The 19686-nt window shown below is 40.9% G+C and overlaps 2 protein-coding genes across 7 annotated transcripts in view; both read right to left on the bottom strand.

Annotated features, from left to right (window-relative positions):
• pacs2 (phosphofurin acidic cluster sorting protein 2) overlaps positions 1–4405 on the bottom strand; it is an 84250-nt gene extending 79845 nt beyond the window's left edge. The window contains exon 1 of one of the 6 annotated variants that reach the window (XM_012872235.3): positions 3904–4405. In XM_012872235.3, coding sequence (XP_012727689.1) covers positions 3904–4022 — 119 coding nt within the window. In that variant the 5' untranslated portion in view covers positions 4023–4405. Of the gene's footprint in view, positions 1–3645; positions 3663–3903 lie in introns of those variants that run through there. The other 5 variants (XM_012872239.3, XM_012872236.3, XM_012872234.3 and 2 more) reach the window with 5 other exon arrangements.
• Positions 4406–10682: 6277 nt separating this feature from the next.
• srsf5a (serine and arginine rich splicing factor 5a) lies at positions 10683–17129 on the bottom strand. Its single transcript, XM_012872265.3, has 8 exons — positions 16998–17129; positions 15164–15303; positions 14990–15060; positions 14630–14785; positions 14133–14202; positions 12675–12748; positions 12478–12582; positions 10683–11912 (listed from the first exon to the last, which is right to left on the bottom strand). Exons 2-8 carry the CDS (start codon positions 15290–15292, stop codon positions 11489–11491), a joined length of 1029 nt encoding a protein of 342 aa, XP_012727719.2. The 5' UTR covers positions 15293–15303; positions 16998–17129; the 3' UTR covers positions 10683–11488.
• Between the last annotated feature and the right edge of the window lie 2557 nt (positions 17130–19686).

Raw genomic sequence — 19686 nt, 5'->3', positions numbered from 1 at the left:
TCACTGATTAGATAACTTCTGGAGGCAGTTTGTTTTATTGGATATTATTTAGGGGGTGAGAGGCTCAGATTTGAGGGGGCTGAAAACAAATGGACTCCAAGCCTGTCAGATTATTAGTTATAAGAAAGGGTTGAAAACGAGAAACGTTACAATTTCAAGCTACTTTGTGTTGGGCTGTCACATAAAACTTCAGGAAGATACACAACAGTGTGTGGTTGTAGTGATCAAGGGGCAGTGAATACTTTTGCATGCCAATATTAGTTTTTATTAAACCCATTACGGTCTCTGTTTCCATTTTTTCCCCTTTTTTTTTTAGACAGTACAGATGGAAATATCTCACCCGTTGATCTGACAGTAAAATTAAACCCTGCTGAACCTTTTAATTATTTAAGTCACTGTTTAAAAAATAAATACCGCACCAAGAACACGATCCCTTACCGGACACAAGAAAAAAGGTGACATGAATGGCTTTAGGGACGTCTTAAAGTCACACGCGGAATTCAATCACATTGACTTGAATGTTCTCGACGTTCTTGGAAAGGACAGGAGGTGAAATACACATATTCTGTCACAAATCCCATGAAATCTTTATGTCCCGTTTGAATCGAGCACATTGTGATAATGTCAAACACAGCAGTTGTGGATGAAAGCAGCTAAAAAGGCTTTTTCCCCCCATATATATGGGAACATATTTAAGCTTACTGACCACACTGTATAATGTTCCTGATGAGTTAGTTGCACTACAGTGAGGAGCTCTTTGATCATTGTCTTGCGAAAAGTATTCAAACCTTGACACATTTTGTCATATTATGATCCCTAACACCCAAAAACAGCATGATTTTCTTTTCTTTCTTCTTTTTCTTTCTTCTGTTTTCTTGAATAACCAACATCAAGAAGATCAAGGAGTACAGCAGGAGAGAGATCAAATTGTGGAGAGGTTTTGAGCTGGTTTGCTTATAAAACACATCCCAGGCTCTGAACGTCACACAGAGCACTCCTCATCCCGTCCCAAAAGCCATGGAGACATTGCCACCCACCAAAACTGACAGGCCAGGCAAGGAGAGCATTAATCAGAGAAGCAACCCAAAGCAGCCCAAAGTAACTCTGGAGGAGCTGCCTAGAGCCACAGCTCAGACTGGACAATCTGCTGCTGTTTATTCGTGCACTCCACAAAGCTGGCCTTTATGGAAGCGGGACAAGAAGAAAGCCTTTGTTGAAAGAAAGCCACAATAAGTCTGTTTGATGTTTGCTGCAAGCCACGTGGAGACAACTAATAGGTGGAAGAAAGTGTTCTGGTCACATAAGACCAATGGCCACACTGAGACAGGGTACTGGATGCATCGTGCTGCAGGGACGCTTTTCTTCTGCAGGGGCGTGGAAGATGGCCAGGGTCAAGGAGAAACTGAATGGAGCTCGATACAGGAGGGGAGGAAAAGTGGGTGGACCCCAGAGATACAACCAGAGCTACACGGGAAGGCTTTAGACCAAAGCATATTCATGTGTTAGAAAGGCCTAGTCAAAGTTCAGACCTTGGTCCAATTGGGAATCTGTGGCAAGTCACAGATACTCTTCCAACAACAACTGAGCTATAGAAGAATGGGGAGGAAGTTAAATCTCTGGAAGAGACATACCCCAGAAAACTTGAAGCTGAAACTGCAGCATAGACGGGTTAACGACGGGTTCACTCAGGGGCAGGCGGCTGGACGCAAATGTGTCCCTCGCTTGTACAAAAGCTTAAATAAATAAATACATTTCTTAAATGCACTCACTGCCTTGTGTCGGTCTAATGCATCTGTATGCAAGACATCAGAGTTTGTTGTTGCAAAGAGACAAAACGCGGGAAAGGGTAACGGGTTACGAATACGTTTGCGAGGCCCTGTATGGCCGCGAGAAAAATGGGATCCCTTAATGCAGCCTTAAACATCACCTCTGATACGATTCAGACTGAAACTCTGCAGCTTCCCACAGTTTGGCAGAAAAGCAACAAACGGCAGTGAAAACCACCTATTGAGGCTTCCTCCAGAGGATCAGCCAGTTGTCGCGTCTCAGGGCTAACTAGCTGAGATCGTGCTGCCTCCTCACTCTGACAGGCAGCACTCGATATAAGGCTGCAGCCTTGTATTGCTTACTGTTGGTACCTAACCAAAGCAGCACGGTGTACGAAATAAGAGTCTGAGCCAACTAAGCCATGGAATAACGCAGCTCCGCGCTACTGACAGGTCATCGAGGACTGGACGTGTCTGTTTAGTTACAGAGGCATTTTATCTACTCATCCTCTCTGCTGAATAATATCACAGCCACGCTGTTCCTGGAAATGAATTAGTCGCATTTCAGCTAAAAGCCATGCGATGTACTTTCCATTGAAGGTATTAAATTAAGAGGATAGAGGGGAAGCCAAGAAGAGAGAGAGAGAGAGCGATAGAGAGCCATCACTTTAAAAAAAAAAAAAAACCTTACTAACACACCCCAATTCCCACATTAATTAAGCTGTTTTTCCTTTCCGCGGTGGACGGCAGCTGCCGACAGAAGTCAGACAGCAGGATGTCAGTCTGACCTCGTCTAATAAGGTTCTGGCTCCAATTTTAAGGCTATTGAAGGAGTTTAATTACGCGAGCAGCACTTCAGAGTGTTAGGTTATTAAATGCGATGTTAAGTTCTGGCATCACCCACAATCTTAATGCAATAAATTGCTTGAAATATTATTATAAATATTTATGTTGTGTTCCGAGGGCCCAGGTAGTTCCAACATTTTCCATGAATGATGAGCTCAAACATGGAACATGGTTGTAATAGGTTTACAAACGATCAACATTTTAGAGCATGCCTTTGCTTTATGATGACAATGCATACATTGTATAGAATGTTAACATTTCATATTTATTTCCACAATGAACTCATCCAGTATGTTGAGAAATATGATCTAAACAGGTAAAGTAAATCAGTTCGGGACTACAGAGCGGCATAGCAAGTATTGATGTATAAAAACTCTAATCAAGAAAGCGAACCGGGTATTGCAAGTTGATACTCGTATTATATTTACAATTTAAACCAAGATTAATTTACATGACAATCAAAGACGTTAGATGTGCGTGGCCATCCACGGATGAGTGGACCTCACTGAGCAACATGCAAACCGCAGGTGAAAGGGTCGGATCTGTGCATCAACCTGACTGATTTCTCCTTCATCTGTCCAGTTTTGACGGGACAACCTGCAGGGCGCAGATCAAACCGTTTTTGGCCACTTTCCTTAGCTCAGTGCATCAAGTTGACGCGCATACATGAATAAACAACTAGTTGGAAAGTATTTGTTCCCAGCACCTGAACTGTGAATATGAAGCGCTGTAAAAAAAAAAAAAAAAAAAAAAAAAAAAAAAAAAAAAAAAAAACACGAGTTAAAACAAAAACCATGTGGGGAAGCGTTGTTAATAAGTGGCGCATTGCTTGGCCGTGAAAACAGTAGGTTCAAGGCTTTTGATTCATATCAATATAAAACGAATCTCACTGAAGCAGCAAGTCTGGGTTTCTCCTTCAAGCACCAACGTAGGATGAAGCCAACCAAACAACGAGAAAAGGGAAACCTTTGCAGGCTGATGATTTTAGGCTGAGCGGGTGATCATGAGCAAGGCACGCCTGCAGAATCCGCACCTATGAACGTGCACCGAGGGGTTTTCTGCCGCCGACACACCGCGGCGGCTCGGTGCTGCTGCAGACAGCTGAGGTGGGCCCTGCATGGGCATCCAGCGGGCATGACGGCACAGCAGGGCCGGTGCCGGTGCGGCTGCAGCGGGAGCGGGAGCGCGCTCCCTCCTGACCGCCTGCGCCGCCGACTGGGGAGGGGAGGGGAGGGGAGGGGGGCTTTAAAGTTTAAACGCACACCGACCACCGAGCCTCGCAGCGCCTTACCTCGGGATGCAGTTCGGGGAGGATCCGTCTATCTCCCACGTTGCAAACAGGTTCATGGGCACGGGTCGGTTAAGAGCCCCGCTCCCGGGGAAACTCAGCCGGCCGCTCCTCTCCGCCATGGTGTCGGTGAGAGCGGGTGGGACCGTCCTGACACCGAGATGATCGGCTGGTAAACAGCAGAACCGGCGCGGGTCGTCTGTCTGTCTGCGTGCGCGCGTGTGTGTGTGTGTGTGTATATGCGCGCGTGTGTTTGTGGTGATGTGTGTTTCCGCCAAGAAACGGTCGTCACGCCGAGCGCTCACGTCCGCAGCGTGCGGCCGTCGGTCACCGAGCTCATTTCTCCGTCCGAGTGGAGAACAGGCGGGTCGGCGGGGGGGGGGGGTCCTCTCTGTGCCGGGGAGGGTCTACGGTGCGGCGGCGGGACTGAGCGGACCGACCGCTGAGCTTGTCGTGCCCAGCACGCTGTCCCGGGTATGACGGGTGGTTGGTGCGCCGCGGCGGTAGGAGAGGCTTAGCTCAGGACTTTTCCTGCCACCGCTAAAGTGAGGAAGAAACCTCACGAGTCTCCCCACGAGTCAGATTAAACGTCCCTCTGAATGTGAAATCCCCCTGCGACGTCAAATGGGATCACCCTGTGTAAAATACGTTTAGGTACCGTAATGAAGCACAGCGGTCTTTTTAATTAAATAGCCCTATAATTAGGAATGTAAGCAGTGCATTCCTAATATCAGGATCTAATTTTCTCACTCTATTGAGTTCTACTGTTCTTCAATTATGCATTATGTGTTGTCATTTCTGCTTTAACTTTCTGTTCTCTCTCTTTTATCTTCATAGTAGGTAGACCTAGTGTGGCGTTCTGTTAACTGTGACATCATCCAGAGAAGACGGCTCACCCGCTACTACCATCTAATGTAGAACAGATTACTGGATCAATGTGTGCTTCTGTGCTTTTTTGTCTCTCTTGTTGTGTCTCTGCTCTGTCTTCTGTAACCCCCAGTCGGTCGAGGCAGATGACCGTTCATACTGAGCCCGGTTCTGCTGGAGGTTTTTCCTTCCCGCTAATGGGTGGTTTTTCTTCCAACTGTCGCTTCATGCTTGCTCAGTATAAGGGATTGCAGCAAAGCCATGTACAATGCAGACGACTCTCCATGTGGCTCTACGGTTCTCCAGGAGTGAATGCTGCTTGTCGGGACTTTGATGCAATCAACTGGTTTCCTTATATAGGACATTTTTGACCAATCTGTATAATCTGACCCAATCTGTATAATATGATTGAACTTGACTTTGTAAAGTGCCTTGAGATGACTTGTTTCATGATTTGGCGCTATATAAATAAAATTGAATTGAATTGAATTGCTCGATATGGGCAATATGGCGCACTGCCCAGGGTGGCATGGCTGGGGGGGAGGGGGCAAAATCAACTAAATTGTTGATTTCAAAGTACCCCCTGGGCTACACAAATTTCAAATTAAAAAGTAGAAATGAGTTTGTGTCGTTTTTTTAATTATTATTTTATTTTAAACCATCAACAACAACAAACAATATGGTAGTGACAGGACAAGAATACTTATTTTGGTGAAAAGGGAATTCTAACGGCTCCCACGTAATCGGGCGTAGTCTGCGCAGGCTGTGAGCCGGAAATAAGCATAAGTAATTGAATAAAACTTTATTTATAGCCCCTTTCAGGATATACCCTCACAACGTGCTTCACAATCAACATCGAAACAAGACCTGTTAAAACCAAAAGCTAATTTAAAAACACAGGTTTTACCTGTTACCCGTTTTTTAAAAGAAGCCAAAGACACAGTTCCCAAGAGAGCCACTGAAGAAGAGGCTCTGACTCCTTTTGTTTTCAACTTACGTGGGACTTCCAGAAGGCCCTAACCAAAGAACCTCAGGGAACTGCTGAAGATATGAATGACACACTCCTCTGATATAACCCAGTGCCTGCCCATAAAGAGCTCTCCAGGTCAGAACACAAACCTTGAAATAGACTCTTACAATACATGGGTTGCTAAAGTAGTTGCACTGGCAGGGGAGTCACATGTGAGAATTTGGAGGTTTTTGTCAGCGGTGAGGAAGCAACACTCTGAACAAGCTGCAACTAGCCTATGGTGGTTTCGGTTAGAAATGTGTAAAGTGCGCTACAAAAATCCCGACAAGAGGATATGAAAAGCATGAATTATCATTTTCCAGTTCAGGACAAGAGACAATGGATCTAAGTATTGCAATATCTATCATAAGTTAAAAGGAGGACCAAACCAGAGACTTGACATGATTATTCAAAGTAAAACCTGAGTTAAAAGTTATCCCAGGGTTTCTAGAAGATTTTCCCAACACAATAAACCCAACAATCACCTGTATCTGGAACATTATTTTCCTGGAGCAAAGATAGGTATTAAAGTAATAAAGATATTTCTTTATTTTATTATTTTATTTTTTTTGTATTTAATTGAAGACAACTGTCAGCCTTCCACTTTTTTTACGTTTTGATAAAACACAGCGGCAAACGTTACACAATCACCTTCCTTTCCGGTGCTCACACACATACTTTATCAGATAAGATCACAAACTGATAAGAACTGGGTAACACTTCACTTTGATGAGAAACATTCTGGACTTTCATTATTGTGAGACTCCATACATTGTGTTTCACTTCACTTGCCTGTAGGAAGCTGCTAAAGAGAACTTACTTTTGAGGAGCGGGAAATCCAACATAAATTTGGGGAGGGAGCAGCATATGTAATTTCTTTGACACCAAACCAGCCGGGGAATTGCCTAGAAACTCGAGAGGCACCCTACTGCAGGAACAGGGCACGGCCGATTTTACAATCAATGCAGGAAGGTCACACTGGAAGTTTTGGACATTATAATATACGGAGACCAAGAGAAAGGTATGGAAACTTAAACCTAATGTCAGTGGATTTAACTCCTAAACCTAAATTAATACCTGGAGTTTATCCCCTCCCCTGAAAGGTATCCCTAACCCTAACATTGAATGATGAACAGTGGATGATTGGTGGTAAACTAGAGTTACGGTGTGTATTTCCGGCATTGATTGTAACAATGGCAGCGCCGTGCCGCTGCAGTAGGGTGTTCTTGAAAAAGTCAAGCTATAAACTGCTTGGTCAGCTATAAAGGTCTCTCCACCAGTCTCTGTCCTGTCTCCACAGTAACCAACTGTTGAGGGATTGCTGCAAAGCCATGGACAATGCAGACGACTGTACCTGTGGCTCTACGCTCTTTCAGGAGGACTGAATGCTGCTTCTCAAGACTTGATGCAATCTACTAGGTTTCCCTAGATAGGAAACCTTTTGATCAATCTGTATAATCTGATCCAATCTGTATAATCTGATTGAATTTGACTTTGGAAAGTGCCTTGAGATGGCATGTACCATGAATTGACGCTACATAAATAAAACTGAATTGAATTGAACTGAATTGTAGTTGTGTGGTACTTTCCACTACTTCCAATACTGGTCAGATCCAATTTAAGCGGTTCAAGTTAGAAAACTATCATGATACACTAATTATTGTGTTCAGTGAATAGGCTAACTATTATTACCCACACAAGCTGATAACTTTGTATTTGCCTGCATTTGATGCATTTCCACAACAAAGGACCATGTTTAGAAATATATGTTATGATAGGCTGTAAATAAAGTGTTTATTACAGCAACTTTCACTGCGTTTTATTCATGTGATAGCCATATTGGATTGGGGCTCTTGTAAAATCTCGGGCTTTCACAAGTACAAGTACTTTGTCATAGCAGTAGCATTTCTAGTTGTCTCGGATTGTCGGTTTCAGTAAGCAGAGCACTAACCACCCCTCATATGCTTCTCTATAGTGATCCCAATGCAGTATTGACTGGTAGTAAAGCTCACTGGATCTGACGACAGAGTGAAAATCAAAGTCATTCTGCAGAGAAATGTCCTGTATACTTTACAATTTTCTTTTTTATATTAGATTTTTTTTCTGTCAATTACATTTTTATATCATGTAAAAGAGGAACTGTCGGCCATGCCCAAATTGTCCTAGATGTTCCTATTGTAAAAAGGGTAGGAGACTTGTAAAGGGCATAAAGGTTTAGAATTTTTATAAACCAAAAGCAAGACTTTTTGTGTATAAGGTATCACCTTCATGGTACACCCTGGACAACCATGCACACACATCAATTTAGAGCAACCAGTTAACCTAGCAGTCAACTTTTTGGACTGTTGGGGGAAGCTGGAGTAGGTCAAGAACATCTATAACGACTTTTCTGTAAAACCTGCCCCTACGCCAGGGGTTCCCAAACTTGGCAACTCCTCTATGTTAAAGCTTAGAAACAACAATTACAGAAACAACCCCAAAAATGCAAGCAAAGCATTTTTAAAATTAGATTTATTTTACACTGTTTATGGTTAAAGTAATCGTTTAGAAGACTTAAAACTGATGTCCTGTCCCGGAAGAATTGTTGCAGTTTCCCTTTTTTCATTTTTCAGCTCGCATATCGGAGCAGTTTTCAATCGAAACATCAACCAGATCTCTTCCATTTCAAAAGCATTTCCTGCGTTTAATGACTTTTTGGTGGCAAAAAGAAAAGGTTCAGCAAAAATCCGCCATGTTGTTCAGTCACAACTAAAGCAAGTGCTGCCACCCTGTGGTGACCCTGAACACTGTAGTGAATGAGGGGTGGGGAGGGGGTCTTGAGTTGTTTTTTTCACCTTGTACGCCAACCAATAATTTGTTTTTCGATGATGTTCAGCTGTAGCTACCATTCAGGTTCTCATGCATGGAAATAGGCTCTTCAAGGATTACTACGTCTAGTTGGATTAGCTGTTACTATAATAATCCACAGATTATCGCAGCTTGACAACAATGGTCATTAACAGTACATCAACGGAGGACGAGGTGAAATTTATGTAGGATATCGACAACGAAGAGTTTAGCTTGGAGAATCTTACATTTTAAACTAGAAATAGCATAAGAAGCAGCAGTGGTTAACAGTCTTACTGTAAAAGAACAGTTTTATTATTAGGTTTGATCCTCTCTGTGGGTTTTTGGACTTGGGATCTTTCCAGTATAGATCAGAACAATAGATTATTGCTTTTTTTATTTTTTGCTCTTTCATCCTCTTGACCAGACACTGGCTCCAAGCTCGTCTGCGTCTCTTAGAGACAGCCAACGAAGGAGCTAGTCTGCCATTACCCAGACATAGAAAGTATTCCTGGATCAATGTAGGCTTCTACGCTCTTTTTGTTTCTGCTGTCTTCCCAAACCCACAGTCGCTTGTGACAGACAGCAGTTCACGCTGAGCCTGGTTTTGCTGAAGGTTTCCTCTTCACTGTCGCTACATGCATGCTCCATATGAGGGATTGCTGCACAGTCAACGACACAATGCAGGCGACTTTACTGTGGCTGCAGGTTCATCCAGGAGTAAATGCTGCAAGTCAATGATTTGATGTTGACTTTCACTAGATAGAGAACTTTTTAACCAATCTGTGTATGGCTTGAACTGACTTTGTAAAGTAAGCTTGAGATGACGTGTTGTGATTTGCCGCTATTTAAAGAAACGTGAAATTATTTTTCCACCTATACAAATTACGTTTAACCAGGTTCCCTTCTAGGGAGTGGTGGCCTAGTGGTTAGGGCAGTGCGCTTACGCTCTGAGAAGGTTGAAAGTACCCGGTTTGATCCCCACATCCTGCACTCTGGGTCCCTGAGCAAGACCCTTAACCCCAGAATATGCCACACAGTGGCAGCCCACTGCTCCCCAAGGGCATGGGATAAATGCAGAAGAGAATTTCTCCATTGTGAGATCAATGATGTTCAATTATTTTTCTAATAAAGAATATCTATTATCATTACTTCTGGTTTTCAACAAGGAGGCCCTGAAACGGGACCAATCAGAGCGCTAACGACCAGTTCATCTATTAGATTCCAATAAGAAAAGACAGACAACTCTCCTTAAAGAAAACTTTTTGAAATGTGTTATAATCTGACATTCTTTCCTGAAAACAAAATCTTCAGACTCCACACCCAGCTTGGCAGAGGCATAAGCAGAAGAAATTTTATTAGGATGCATATACAATTAGATTCATTCCTCTTGATGTTTTTATTCAACTGCTTCTCTTCTATTTATTTATTTTTTTGTCAGGAAACACCAGTTGAAAAAAACTATACTTTGTACAATGTTGATTTCTTCCAATACCGATTGTAATTCTGATCTTTAAATACTCTGATTTTATTCAACACAGATGCATGTCAACTAACGTGGTTGATATTTCAGATTTCTCTCCACCATAGAAAACCTTAACATCTAAATTCACAATGTGGTCATATTAAATAAAATAGAATATGTTGTCTCCTGAGGCGCCTTTTTCAGATGTAATGTCATTTTCTCATCTTAAATGTTTTCATTAGCTGTAAGCAGAAAATCATAATTTAAAAAAATGCTTTAAAAACAGTCTGTGTGGAATTAATCTTTCACTCAAACAAAGTTACTGAAATAAATTAAGTTTTCAACACCAATTTATTCCATATGACTGTGGCAGGAACGTATGGAGTAAATAACTCAGGGTCCCATAGGTTCCACATGATTTCTGACAAAATCAGTGATAAAATATCTGAATGCAAATTGTTACAAATATAAGACACAAACGTGGCATCACAATACATAAACTAATGCTCAGACTAACAAAACTTGACATGCCGTCTTCATTAGATAAAAACTCGTGTTTGGCTCCCATTTGTGTATTTATCTTACTGTAAGGTGATTAAAAACATTTCCAAGGCGTATTTTTACACTGAAGTTTAATGTTTTTTTTATAACAAAGGAAAAAGAAAGCTAACTCAGTTTACATTTGTACTGCACAATAAGTGTAGGACAGGGATTGATAAATATCACGGTTAATGAAAGCTTTGAGTTTAAATGCCAACACATTGTGTGATTTTTTTTTAAACACACAGTAAACAAAAATCTTTTTACTATATATAGATTCATTAGCATCTAATTATGCAACATTTACAGGCAAACTCAGACTCAGGTTCCCAGAAAAAAAAAGTAAAGAAGTTAGCCAAAACACTGACTAAAATAAGACATTTTGAAAAACTAAATTCCAGATAGCCACACGTTGAATCGAAAATAAGAAAAATCTCCAGCTGAACTGCTCACACATTCAAAATTCAAATGACTAGTTCAAAAATGGATGAATGCCTCATCAGAAGAATGATTTATGTTTAAGACTGAAGCCATCAATGTTTTTATTACCAAAATCATTCCCAACAGTTTAAGGAAACAATAGTGTTCCCACAAAGATCAGGAAAGCACAAACTAGATTGAGAAGAGACATCGGGCAGCAAATGTTGAACAGAAATGGGTATCGCCACTGATTTGAAGGGGCCAGAAATATCTAATGTTTGGATTCATTTTACTCAAGCAAAGATTCAACTAAAAGCACAAAAAAGCCAAATTTATACAAATTTTTTCTGTCTTCAAAAGACCCGCCAGTAAGGGTATTTCCTCCACAAATACACATGCCACTAGTGAGGCTCGTAAGAAACTACTCTGAATCTATTTTATGACTTACAGCAGCACCCATCTTAGTTTTTACTATCTGCTGAGGCAGAGCGGGAACGTGAACGAGACCGGGAACGGGATCTGGAGCGAGATTTGCCGTTTTGAGCAGGAGCAGGAGAACGAGACTTGGAGCGAGACTTGGAACGAGACTTGGAGCGGGACTTGGAACGAGATTTGGAGCGGGACTTGGAACGAGATTTGGAACGAGACTTGGAACGAGATTTGGAACGGGACTTGGAACGAGATTTGGAACGAGACTTGGAGCGAGATTTAGATCTGGATGGGGAATTGGCTGCAGGTTTGCTCCCCCCTGATGTCTTCTTCTCTGGGGTGCGGCTAGGAGATCTTGAGCGGCTCCTGGAGCGGCTCCTGGAGCGGCTGCGGCTCCTGGAACGGCTCCTAGAGCGGCTGCGGCTCCTGGAACGGGAGTAGCTGCGAGAACGGCTCCTGTTGGCAGAACAAAAACGAAACAACATGAATGTTACTGTTAATGAAACAGCATAACTGTAACAATAAAACTATTTTTCATTGAATTAAAACCTTCAATAATTTATATCTACACTCATGTAAACGAGTTTAAATAATAAAGTTTGAAAACAGATTTGAGTTCAATAACAGAATGTAAAAACTGTGAAAACAATAAAATGCTATAGGAAGACTACTACTCTTTCACATATGTTTTTGTTCTCAACGTGCTCCTTCCAAATAATGGCTCAATTTCACAAGATCAGCAGCCTGAACTGCTGGATCTGTTGGTTTTCTGTTATTCTAGTAAACTCACTACTTCATTATTTGACATGTAAAAACTGTTTCTACAAAAAACGGGGAACTATTGAGCGATAACATTTTGAACACAGTTGAAGCTGCATTCATTCGCTTCCACTTTATGGTAACTGTGTGCCTCTCATGTTTCACTGCATTATATAATGATAGCAGAAAAAAGCGCCCCAGTAAACATTGTCTCTGGCCAGAAAGGAACATTTACTATCATTCAAATCGTACAACGACTCACCTCCTACTGTCCTCAAACATCTTCAGCTTGCGCCCATTCAGTTCCGTTCCATCAAGTTTAGAGATGGCATTCTTCAGATCATAGCGAGATGCAAACTCAACCACCCTGCGATCAAAACAAAGCGTTAGCCATCTGTACATTAGAAGAAATGATAAAAATATTAGACCTTCTGGTTGGGCAAAAATACAACAACTCACCCTTCATTTTTAGTGGGTCGGTGTGCGTCCACAAATGTAACTTCACCTGCCTTTCTCATCAGGTCTTTGAGGTCCTGTTTCAAAAGCATACCATACATTTAGTAAGGGAATTAAACATGAGGCGTCACTGAGAGCCTTCTCGCACCTGGAACTAAAGCAATGACCAGGCAGCGAAAACAAAACATCAAACAGAAACATGAGTGACCCATTTCTAAACCCTTACCATGTTTTTAAAAGATCCTATTTCAGCAGAGGGTGTGAAAACAAGAGCTATAAAAATAATTTGAGGACAGGTTTGCCCTTTTCTGCTACAGTGCATCAATTACCCCCAGAAATTTACATTTACTGCCTGCAATTATTAATAAAAGACCAAATTAATCCCTGAAGTCAAACACTTATCAGAAAAGAGGCCAAACTTTTGAGCTAATTGATGTTACTACCCAATTTTTGGAAGCCAATTTGTGTGTTTTTGTGGGATAAACATCTTTATTTACTTAAATTCAGAAGATTAAAAATAACTAACAAAATAAAGCTTCTTTACAATAGCCAAATGACTTTCTTTAACAGGGGTCAACTGTTTACATGATTCCCTTTTGAAACTAACTCTACACCCTTCTACCACCCAACCATATAAAAAAACCCGATCACATGAGTTTTATGCTACTTACCGCTCCAAACCCAGGTAGATAATAGCATAGAGCCACTTGTCCAAATAGCAAATGGGAACCAATGCAGTGTAAAGCCCTTGAGAAACGCCCTCGAGAAATGCTCTCAGCCTTGCATCAGCATCCGGCCTCCTCAAGTAAGGAACCACCAGAGAGAAAGTAGGGGGTGTGATGTGTGCCCGACTCAACACCCCCCCAGCTCCACCAGCCACAGAAATAGCCCCAATTGAGAGACTGAAGGAGACCGTGGATTTGGGGGGGTCCCGGCAGTCGGGAATGCCAGCCCACAGAACCTCCAGACTGTGGCTACGGACCTCCTAAGGCTACCGTATCCTGCGCTAGACCACTTTCACCTCTACGGGGACCAGCCAAGACTTTAGACCGGCAGCAACTGCGTGTAAGGAAAGGCACCAAATGGACACTATTCAGAAAAAAAACAACCAGCAGAGGGCGCTACATACTTCTGACACCCAAGTGAAGGGTGTTTATTTACCTCTGGTATAAAAAAGGAAACCATACCAGAGGAGCTGTTTATTAAACATAAAAAATAAAATTGTTTTTGGTAAAATACTAACAGCATACTAGTAACATGCTTTTGGAAGAAAAAAAAATGTGATCATGAAAATGATACATTATAAAAAATAAAACTAAATTGCCAATTCAAACAAAAAGTTGTATATTTTAACATAATCTTCATATAATCAACAGGCAAAAATAAACTATTACTTTACAATTAAACATGTGAGAAGAAGTCATAATACATCACATTTAATTTAATCATGTAACTTCATACCTGCCAGCTGACCCGGGACGAGAGGTTCTCCACAATAAGTCTATGATCCGTTCGCATAGGAGGACCATACCTGTAGAGAAAGTTAGAAATACAGCACTTAAACCTTTACATGGGGTAGAAGACAAATTCCTCTCGAATCCATTTTGCTCTTGCTCACTGTCGAGTTGTTTTTTGTCTGCCTAAGAGTTGTGTCAATATTTGAATTGGTGTCAGATGTGGAAAAACAGGCTGTCATTTGCAACTTATATTAGTTCATGCAGCTAGAAGCCCTGCCTTGAACGTACCCTGGTTTTTAAACAAACTTCTCTTTGTACTTAGTCCTTTAGATAAGAGACTAATGATTTTGCCTTCAGAAGCCAAATCAGTAAAAGTGAGATTAACTTGAAACAGTCGTTTTACTGAGATGGAAAAATAATAATTTTTAAATTTTACAAAATAAAAATTCAAGCCTTTTCTGATTTGCTAAGAAAAAACATAGAACCGTGAATCCCACGTACCTAGATCTGGTATTGCGCGATTGGCGAAAGCCACCACCGCCGCCACCACCACCACCACCCCCACCGCCGCCGCCTCCTCCTCCTCCACCAAAACGTCCCATTCCAGGGGGACCACCCCCTCTTCCTCTCCTGGACCGGGCGTGCTCAATGGTAACTCTGAGGAAGAACATGTAATAAACCGATTAAAGTGGAAGGTCCATTAAAACATACCAGTCAAGAAAACACAGTAAAGCTGAAAAAGCTGCTGAGTCATAGAGCAGCGAACTTCCACTGCCTGCCAGCGGCTCGGATGACCCTACGGTTGTAAACAAACCCAACAGGTCAGGAACCAGTTAAGTCCTTGACTGAGAAAATGTTTACCTTTCACTGCACAATTCTTTCCCGTTCAACTCATACACGGCATCGTCAGCGTCTCTGTGGTCATCAAATTCCTGATAAGAAAGGGAAAAAAAACAATCATTATTTTCATTGGCTAAGAATGAATAATAGATCACATCAAACTCAAAGTTTAACTAAAGGGGTTTTCATACTAACCACAAAACCAAATCCATTTTTCAAGTTGATCTCTCTTATGTGTCCATATCCCTTGAAGAATTTCTCCACGTCTCTTTCTCTTGCGTGCGTGCTCAGGTGGCCGATGAAGACGCGACTGCTACTACTCATGTTGCTCCTTGCTGAAATGAGATAACATGCAAATTTGTAAACAATGGCCGACAATGAGAGGAGAGCTCAACGTGTGGACTGGTTCTGCAGGTTTAAATTGTTTGCACTTATCAATTATACAAGTTATATTAACACTTAATACATATCTTATTGGATTTTTTTCCAGCCCGTTAATCTGACCGTGGTTACTGTTTACCCCATCTCCGGGAAATCAAAGTTAATAATTATCTTGGCAAGAATTTTCCTACGTAAACAACAGGTTATTTCCTCGTTTGAGAATCGTCTCATGCACTTGTGCCAAACTGGTATGCGCCATTGCCTGCGTCAATGTATACCAAGGTTTTGAAAAAAAGGTACAGTTTTAAAACCATGAAGCTGCTCTTATGTTTTAAACTCATAACATAAAAGATGTCCCCTTTGGGGACAAGATCTTTAGTCAGGCATTGTGGAGCATAGATTAACAAAGCATCGCTCCTCCCCCACCTATCTCTGCACACCGGATGAAAGAAGGCTACCACACTAGACCGATTTTGTAGTAAAAATTTAGCAAAAAACACGGAAACTAAAGTGGCAACACTCATCCATCTTTATAAAGAAGTGTTGTTTTATATCTTAGTGTTAAGATAGGAGCTGGGAAGCAAGATTTTTTTTTTTTTTTATACAAGTCACAAAACAGTATTTTTCCCGCAGGTTATATCCCCTAGAATTGGGTTATATTTGTTTTGTTTTTTTATGTTTTTTTTGGGTTTTTTTTTTTGCAATTTCGGACCTCTTTAAATTCGAAATCGCAATATATTAGTAACAATAAAAGCTTAATTGTTACTGAAATATTGCTATTTTGGCTCTAAAGAGTGCAGACATCCAACTGTGGTTAAGGAGGGGGTTTTGACCACCGCCATTTTTCATACCTAAATTCTTGTTTAAATAATAATAATAAAAGTAATAAAAAGTAAAACCGTCTCAGTTTACTTCATGCTATTTTACGCACATACACATGACATTTAAATACCGTGTAAATAGCATGCTTTGTGCCGCTAATCGCAAAGTTACACAACAGGACAACGATCTGCACTATTATTTGCGACTTGAATTCGGTTTATTTAAAGCTGGCGAGCCAAAAAAATCGACGAAACCGTGGAAGGGTTTCTCGTGTTAATTATTAAACCCGCTCACTGGAATAAAATCTAAAAAGGTACATTTCCTGAAAATGAAAATGTAAATAAATGAATGCAGACGTAAGCATTCATTTGTGAAATAGACTGCAAATTTAAAGCATAAAACGCCGAAAGAGCGTGAACGCGTTTCAGCCATTTATGGCTGAAGAACGTATGTGGGATTGGGGCCTGCAGGAGCCTTCAGACCTTCACAAGGCGACGACGAAAACGCCGTTGTTACTGCGCAATAATTGTTGTCGACTAAAAAAAATAAAAATACACGCGAGAGCTAACATTAAATTGCATACAAAGCGACTTCCATATGCAGTTCTTCAAAACTAAGTCACATTTAGCTTTTTGACAAAGACCGCTCGTTGTTTCTTTCTTCTTTTTTTGTGTCGTCGCCTCGAGGTCGGTTTCAGTTAGCCGAGGGGAGCTAACGTTAGACACGAAAACAGTCGCTGTTAAAAGCATAGAAAACGCGACGGTCACCTGGTTAAACACATGGAAATAAGTTGAAACTCAATAACATAACATTTCAGACTGTTTACCTATTTTCCTTTTTGAAGAAAGCTGAACTGTTGTTTACGTTGCAGGTTGTCTATTGAATGTAGGTCACTCAGAAAAACTGGAACAAAATGGCGAACGAGTTCGCGGAGGAGGAAAGACTATCGCTTGCCTTTTAGTTGCCAGGTATCTAGTAAATCCACTTTCGAGCTCCTCCACAGTTGACGACTTTTCCGCCGCAGTTTATCGTCATAATACCACCGATGATGGTACTTTGGTAACAACGATAGAGTGTAGAAAAAACAACAATGTCATGTGGATGCGAGAAAAAAAAAACATAAGTGGAATTGATCCGCCGAACCAAAGAGGGATGTAACCACTATCTGGCAACCCACCTGGGCGTATTCTGTGAGCATACTGCGTTACGTGTAGTTCTTGTCCTACATCTTAAATAAATAATAACATCCGTTAGTATGCATGTACACGCCATTATTCGAGTAGATACAATAGAATGGTGTAATTAGATTGTAGTAAAATCAATATTGTCAACGGGAAATTAACTAGTATTATTAATAGAAATAGACAACGAAGTATCATCCATTACTTTAGCATAAAGGTAACAAAGTGCCGTTTTTTTTTTTCAAACAGCCTGGTGCCCAAACAACAAATTAAATTATGAAATGGATTATCTGCTAAATAAATTAGCCACAGCCCCGTGTTTATTTATATAAGGCTCCTTTTTCTCATTCTGCAGTTCCTTCAGTTCAATGGTGATCCAGGGTTTATTGTTAGGGAAGCATCTCACTGTTCTGGTGGGGATGGTGTTGTCCACACAGATGTTTTTATAGTCAGTCATACACTCAGTCGTGGCATTAATGTCCTTTCCATGTGGTTGGCACGGTGCATCCCAGTCTGTTGCCTCAAAACAACTCTTAAGGGCTTCCCCGGCACCCTGTGACCATTTCCTCTCAGTTCTCTTTACTGCAGGTTGTCTCTAAAAAACAGAGTCTTATATTCTGAGCAGAGAAAATATAGACTGTGATCTGATTGGCCAAGAGGAGGTTTTGCCTCAGAGAGACATGAGTCCTTGACATTTGCATAAAACAAATCCAGAGTTTTGTTTTCTCTAGTAGAGCGGGTGACAAACTGTTAAAACGTTGGATGTGTAGCATGTTTAAAATCACCAGATATTGTAAGAAAAGCATTTGGCTTATGGTGGAACGTAGACTGTTGCCAAAATATCACTTGTGAACTCTCTGGGTAAATAATATGGAAAAAAACTCACTGCTAACACTTCAATATCCTGGCTGCAGAGACGAAACTTCACAGTGACATGTCCTGGTTCAGCAGGATTGCCAATCCACCCTTTGATAATCTGTCAGAAGGTATTATTCAAGTTGAAAGCCAAATAAAAAAATAATAAATAAATAATATAGCCTACAATGTTTTTTTTTTTAAATAATACTTGGTGAAATAATTTCATGATATAACAATCAAACTGTTTATCTTAAAATATAGAGTTTTAGTGTAGGATTTGAAGTAAATGTTTGTTGTTTTAGTTCATGATTTTCAAATAGAGATGCTCCAAGTTGGCTAATTTTTCTCCTGATGGGCTCCGATTGCTGATCAGCAGGTTAAATACTGAAAAATCAAATGGTCAGACATGAAAGAAAATTGGAAACCGGTATTGGCCAGGAATATCTGATGAGTCTCTGTCTCATATTGATGTATATTAACTCTGGTTTCATTGTTCCAGTGTTTTGCTTTATTTTGTGGACTGCATGCTGAAATAAAGCAAGTTTAACTTTTGCTAAAATGCCACTTATTGCTTCTTGTCAAATAACTCGTTTGTTGAGTTACGTGGATGGAAAAAAAATATTTAAAATCTAACATTAAAAAAAAAACCTGTGTCAACTGTTTATTTGTCAAAAATAAAGACAAGATCTAGTTACAGTCAATCTCTTTATTCTAGTATCATCATTCTTGGAATTTATGGGATCGGAAAAAGGAAACACAAATCTTTAGATCGACACAATAGGGTAGAAAGAACAAAACAAAAAAAAAACACTTGTCTGGCCCGCTGTGTAGAAAGAGATTTTGGGACTTAATACTGGTCACTGTACAGCTTCACAAAATCCAACAGGAATATTGAAGGTTGGAGCACAATAACCTTGGTAAATAATAAGACAAATGCATGTCAGTAAATAAGGATATAGCTAATTCAGCAACATGAAGAAGTGAAATGATTCATCTGCACTTTTAAGCCCATTCCCTCCGGGGTTCAGCAGGAATAGGAGGGCGGTCAGTTGGACTAGAAACCACGTGATTTCTTTCCTGAGAGCATGAGGCTGTTTTAAGCAGCGGCTCGACGGCATGGCCAGGAAAAAACGATTCACATCATGCAATCTTACACCAACTACAACAAAACCAGCCATGTCTGGTTTCACTGGAGAGCTCCACGGTTATGTGCGTGTTTGTCCGCCATCATGTCTTTGAGCCTAATAATAAAGCATTATGTGTTTCGTTAAAATGAACCACATGCTATTCTCTTCGTGGAAATCTGCTCTTCTCACTACAGAAAAACAAACTTTGACCTGACAAACAGAACGTTTCCGTCAACACACGACTGCTAAAGAAGATCAGGATCTTGGTGGTGAGGGATTGATACCGCCGCTATGTCTGCTGATACAGAACTGTTTGTAGGAGAGTAGGGGCTCGCAGATATCTGGGACT

Source organism: Fundulus heteroclitus, chromosome 19 (genome assembly GCF_011125445.2).
Source record: "Fundulus heteroclitus isolate FHET01 chromosome 19, MU-UCD_Fhet_4.1, whole genome shotgun sequence".
NCBI lineage: Eukaryota > Metazoa > Chordata > Actinopteri > Cyprinodontiformes > Fundulidae > Fundulus > Fundulus heteroclitus.
This window is presented reverse-complemented; position numbering and strand designations above follow the sequence as displayed.